Below are 6,225 nucleotides of genomic sequence, written 5' to 3' on the forward strand. Positions count from 1 at the left end.
CAGCTGGCAGGCACTTTAATCCAGTCGTCTTCTACGCTGTTACTTTGTTGGCCTGGAATGCGGGAGAGTGAGTCGGCATCTGTATTGTTGACACCCGGACGGTATTTCAAGGAGAAGTCATAGAGAGCTAAGGCGGCCAGCCACCTGTGCCCGGTGGCATCGAGCTTGGCGGTGCTCTGCACATAGGTGAGTGGATTGTTGTCAGTGTGCACTATAAATGATGTCCCATACAGATAGTCATGAAACTTGTCGACAATGCACCACTTCAAAGCCAAAAATTCTAGCTTGTGCGTCGGGTACCGTCTTTCGCTCTCACTCAGTCCTCTGCTGGCAAATGATACAGGCCGTAATTCATTCTCGTGCTCCTGGTATAGCACTCCCCCTAGTCCATCTAGAGAGGCGTCGATGTGGAGTGTGTAGGTTCTGTCAGGGTTCGCATAGCTTAGTACTGGTGCTTCTGTCAAACATCTCTTCAGAGACAGGAAAGCTGCTTCGCACGCTGGTGTCCATCGTTCTCCAAAAGGCTCACCAACCTTATAACACTCTTTCTTGCTCTTAATTTTCTTGTTCGGCGAAGGGTACCCCTTGGTGAGGTCGGTTAGGGGCTTGGCCACACTGGAGTAGTTGGGAACAAATCTCCGGTAATACCCGCAGAAACCCAAGAATGACCGCAGTTCTTTCAATTTAATCGGCCTTGGCCATTTCTTCACCGCCTCCACCTTCTCGGGGTCAGTAGCTACCCCATCCCGACTGACGATGTGGCCCAGATACTTGACTTTTGATTGACACAGCAGGCACTTGTCGATCGATAGTTTCAATCCACCTTCGATTAGTCTTTCTAGTACTTTTAAGAGGCACTGATTGTGTTCTTGCAAAGTGGCCACGAATACTATGATATCGTCGAGGTATACGACCACCTCTCTGTACGCCATATCCCCGACAATCTTTTCCATGGCCCGTTGGAAAGTTGCAGGGGCTCCCTTGATCCCTTGGGGCATATTCAGGAATTCAAAGAATCCTAGGGGACATATAAAAGCAGTCTTTTCCCTGTCCTCTGGCTTCATAGGGATCTGATAGTAACCATTTCTAAGATCGAGCACCGAGAACCAGTTGCTCCCCTGCAAGCAGTCTAGGGCCTCATCCACTTTGGGCACGGTGTATTGGTCAGTGATAGTACGTTGGTTTAGGGTACGATAGTCTACGCACATTCTGATTTTGCCGCTTTTCTTTCGGGCCACCACTATGGGGGAAGCGTAAGGGCTCCGAGATTCAATAATTAGTTGGTTCTCGATCAATCCCTTCAAATGCTGTCTCACATCCTCGAAGTCAGCTGGGGCAATCCGTCGGGAGCGTTCTCTAAAAGGGGTCTCGTTGGTAAGTCGGATGCTGTGCTCAACTCCTTTTGCTGTGCCAAGGTCCCACTCTCCCTCGGAGAATGCCTGTTGGTATTTTTCAAGTTCAAAGATAAGTTCATCTTTATCACTTTTATGAATGTCGCTCCCCTCAAAGCAGACATGGAATTTATCTTCTTTAGGTTGTATGCAGAAAGAAGTCGTCTTGAACTGCTCACTCTCACCCTCCTGCCATTCTTGTAACAAGGAATACAACCGGGTATTTGTCCCCACGATCACTGGTGTCTCACCTCTCTCTTTCGATAAATCAGGGCACACCAAGGCAATTAAAGGGATCTCCAGAGTGTCACCTTCTTCTGATGATTCTTGATGGAATTTAAGAGTCACTTGTACATAGCCCGAATATGGGTATTTTTCGGCACTAAGTCCCCATATCACGAGCCCACTGAGTGGTTTAATGGGTACATCAGGCAAGTTTTCTTGGTACCAATTTTCAAAGATTATGGACACTTGGGATCCGCTGTCGAGGAGTATTCGGCATGGTTTGTCGTTGATGGTCGCATTCAAATGGCAGGAGGGCCCCACCAAACCTTCAGGCAATTCCCCATTCCACCATGAGTTTCCCATGGCACAGTACGTGATTTCGAGGGAGTCTATGCGGGGTTCATAGGTCTCCCTCTCCCGTTTCCCTGATTCTGGCTTTCTTGTTGTTGCTCATCATTATCAGTTCTTCTGCCAGGGTTTCTGTATGCATTTCTATTACATTCAAATGCTCGGTGTCCAAATCTTCCGCAATTGAAGCACCCTCTACCGCTTCCTCTGCCCAAGCCTCTCACTGGGGTATAGCTGTTCACATTAGGAGTCTTGGAGTTCTGTTGGGTCAAAAAACCCTCTATCTTTTTATTCTGTTCTTCTAACATCTTAAGAACCTTGCTCTCGAACTCACTGCTTTCTGTCGTAGGCTGGACCACCTTCACTTTCTTCACGGTCTTTTCCCTCATTTCGATCAGTGCTTCATCTTGCTTTATGTCTCTGAGTAAATCATTAAAGGTAGGAGGAGGTTCTTGCATTGTTGAGCACCTCAATTTCTGCGCTACAGGGTCACTGGTCAAAGCCCCCCTTAGGAGCTGCTTCATCCGCTGTTTATCGACATCCTTCTTTTCAATCCCTCCTTTGTCCACAATCTTGTACAGCAGCTTGTCTACACGAATTAGAAAGGTACTCAGCTTTTCTCCGGATTCTTGGAAAGTGTGGTATAAGCGGGATGTTAGGTCTCCGACGTCTTCCATGGTTCCAAAGGCATAATCGAGTGCCTCCAAATAGGTGTCCAACGTGGCATTTGGGTTGCTACGCCGGGCAGCTTGTACTATCCCCATAGCTGGACCTCTCAGACTTTCGACGATTCTTTGCCTTTTGATTTTATCCGGACATTGCCATTCTTCGGCTTGTTGTATGGCAGCCTCCTTCCAGGCTTCATAAGCCTCCTCTCCAGCGGGTACAGGGATAATCCCAGAAAAGATTCTCAATCTTCTATAGCTGCCCTCATAGTGCCAACGTTCCAACTGAGTGACTACTCTGCCTACTATAGTCTCGAATTGACTACCATTTAGGTTGGTATCATTTTCTTGAGTGGGTCTATCAGCATCACCCCTCTCATTTCCTTCTCCAGACATGAATGCTGACGCATGCACACTTGCAGCCTCTTCTTCTGTTACTTTAGGCCACATAATGTGCCATCTCCTCCCCGTATCCTTGTCAGCTATAATCATTAATGGTATTAACTCACTGTCTAAGTCCTCATCATTCTCAATTAATACAGCCACAACTTTCCCCAATTCTCCTCTCCATTTATCTATCACTCTAGGTCTGACTACACCACATAGCCTATTTATTTGCTGTATTATTTTATCATCAGTAAATTCGGAAAAATTTCCTCCTACTGCAAAACATTTATCCTCATCTTTTCCTTTCCTTGAACACCATTCATAAATATCTTTCCCTGACATGATCTCCATTTTCTCCTGTGAATTAACAGGCGTATATCCTGTATTTCGTATCTCGGCCAGTGCCTCCAAATGTAACCCTTCTTTAAGTATGAGGGTAACGGTTAATGTGATGTGCCTCCACCCAAGTTTAAGAAGTATATATATATGGGTCACTTGGGTAACCCACTATCTCTATTTATTTATCTAGATATCGGTGAATGGCTTCAAGGAAATACCCCACAAATGGTAAGTATAATTTAGTAGTAGTTTAATAATATACAACATATACTTCAAATAAAGGAATCACAGTACATCTCACATCTATAGTATTAAGAATATTCTAAACCCTTATAACTGCCTATACAATCAATAATATGCATGCATCTACAAAAATTACCATTTACTGGCCAGTAGCATAAAAATGATACGTTTCAATTAGCAACACATAGCAATGCAATATAAGTATTTCGTTGGTGCACGTTGGGGCCCTTAAGTTGACTGAAGAAGTAAATAGGTAAGTATATAAGCTCAGTCTGCCTAAGAAAGTAGTCTTTACGCTGGTCTTCACTAGGTATCCCTAGCACTGTAAAAGTATATATATATCTGTCCCTTAGATGTGTGATATTAACCACCCAAAGTATTTGAGTCACTGAATATAGCTACAATAGTCTGACTTTCCCTAGGAGAATTGAAACTTTCTATCTTTCTCCCATAATTGCTTGGCTGTGAGCTTAGGGGCGATCGCTACAAAATCTCTTGTTCAGTGAGGTAGGAAGCTTGAGCTATTCCTATACAGCTGCTGTCTTTAAATAGAGCTAATATAAATGTCTGAGATTCCTGTGGTGTTATGGTGCATAAAGAAGGTTAGCTCACCCTTCTGGCAGCTCTGATTGTCTATCTTGGCAGCTGTCTCTCTCTGTCTCTTGTCCTGCTCTTTCTCTTTTCTTGGTAGCTGTCCCTCTCTCTGTCTTCCTTCTTCCTATCTCTTGCTCTCTCTCTCTTTTCTTGCTTAACTATATTGGAACTGCCTGCCTTCTTTCTCAGCCTAAAGTGACCGCCTGTCACTCAGTTGCCCCACCTCCCGTCTCCCGCAGGGTGCTGCTGTTAATACAAACCGCCCCTGGGTGTGGAGGGGTACAACTGGACCCTGTTGATGCTGATGCTAGTAGGGGCGGCAACAGTGGGGCGGTGCAAAGGCGACACTTCACTGTCAGCTGTTGAGAGGAGATGCTGGCTGGGCAGTGCTGGCGGAGGGCGGCTCTCAGTCCCTGTTAACCCTATCAGCAGGGCGTTTCCCTCTCCACTGTCAGTGACTCCTCCCGTCTCCCGCTGGTGACTGCCTATGACAGGGACAGCACCAGGGTGTAGAGGGGCATGACAGGGGCTGGCTTCCTGACTGGGCTGGGCGGCGACCTTCGGAGATGACACTGGTTCCCGATCTTCTCCTGCAGTGGGCGGCGATTCTTGATCTGGCTTCTGATTCTTCTCCCGGCTTGTGTCCTGCTTACATCCCTCAGCGCCTCCTCCCGTCTCCCGCTGGTGAGCAGCACCAGGGTGTAGAGGGGCGGCAGAGGGACGTCTTTCGGCTTCTCCCCGGCAGCAGCGTCTGTAGGGGGCGGCGTCAGCAGAGGCGCGCCTCTGACTGACAGCTTCACTCCTCCGGCCGGCTTGTACGGCGCTTCCCTGGTCTCCTGTCAGCGCGGCTCTGCAGTTGGAGGGGGCGTCTCGTCAGTCACTGACGCTGGGCGGAGCCTTCTTCCTGGGGCGGCTGGGCGGCACTTCCCCTATCTTCTGTAGGTGAGCGGCAGCGTCTCTGGTCTCTTCTCTCCCCTCCTCCTCCCGTCTCCCGCAGAGCGCTACTCTGTGTACAGGCAGGCTCTGGGTGTGGAGGAGGCGTGTTTGGGGATGTTGTCAAACACCAGCGGTGGGCGGCGGTTCTCCTCAGCACAGCTCCGTCCTTTTGCTGGTGAGAGGCGGTACACGTCACTCCCGATGGGCGGCTCTTGGGCGACGCTGTTACTCCGGCTGGGCATCTGTTTTCTGCTCCCAATACCGCCTCCCGTCTCCCGCTGGTGACCGCTGCTTAAGCGGGCGGCACCAGGGTGTGGAGGGGTGTGCGGGCAGCACAATGGACGGCAGCTTCCCTAGCTGGTGAGTAGTTAGCACTTACAGTGCCTTCTGGATTCAATTGCTGCGCTCACTATCGGATGCTGTGATCCCTACGCTGTTCTCCCTTCCTCTAGTCCAGACAGCGTGCCTCTCCTGCTGCGGTAATGTTTATAGCTCTGTTTACAGTCTTAGAGCAGCAGCAGGGAGGTGAGCGCACGAATGAGGGAACAGCTGAGCTTAGCTTCACTGCGCTGTCATCTCTTTTATATCTCAGCTGGGAGGTCAGCTGTTCAGCGCGAGAACAGCTGTTTTCCCGCTTGCCCCTCGAGACAGCTGGTTTCCCGCATTTTTTATGTCCTCGAGGCCACTCTGGGGCTCCCTTTGACTGACAGGCAACTGAGGGTTCACCCAGGGGGCAACTATACACACAGCGCTTGTCTAACCAAAGTCCAAATGATTTACAGTCCATTTCACTGCCACCAATGTCTTTTGTCAAATAATACAACAATAAAATACATATTTGATAAAGTTTCCCATTAGCCATGTTGTTAACATATATAAGAGTCCATGCCACATTGTTTTGGACATTTTCTGGCAACTTGTACACTTCGGTTGCTCAGTGAATGTTACCACATTTGTGGAAAAGTTCATCACACAACATTACTTCTGAGGTGGAAACTGCTTGTAACTTTAATATATACATTTCTTGCACATGCAAGCATGTATATGTTACAGGGGCATACATAGCACTGTGGGGGGCATATCTGGCACTGGGGGCA

The 6,225-nt window shown here is 48.3% G+C and overlaps 1 protein-coding gene across 1 annotated transcript; it reads right to left on the reverse strand.

The window, feature by feature from the left end:
• Window positions 1–2,005: 2,005 nt before the first annotated feature.
• On the reverse strand, window positions 2,006–3,367 carry LOC146021242 (paraneoplastic antigen Ma1 homolog). Its single transcript, XM_083155035.1, has one exon. It carries the CDS (start codon window positions 3,365–3,367, stop codon window positions 2,006–2,008), a length of 1,362 nt encoding a protein of 453 aa, XP_083011161.1.
• Between the last annotated feature and the right edge of the window lie 2,858 nt (window positions 3,368–6,225).

The sequence above is a fragment of the Crinia signifera genome, chromosome 7 (assembly GCF_055691185.1).
Source record: "Crinia signifera chromosome 7, ASM5569118v1, whole genome shotgun sequence".
Lineage (NCBI taxonomy): Eukaryota > Metazoa > Chordata > Amphibia > Anura > Myobatrachidae > Crinia > Crinia signifera.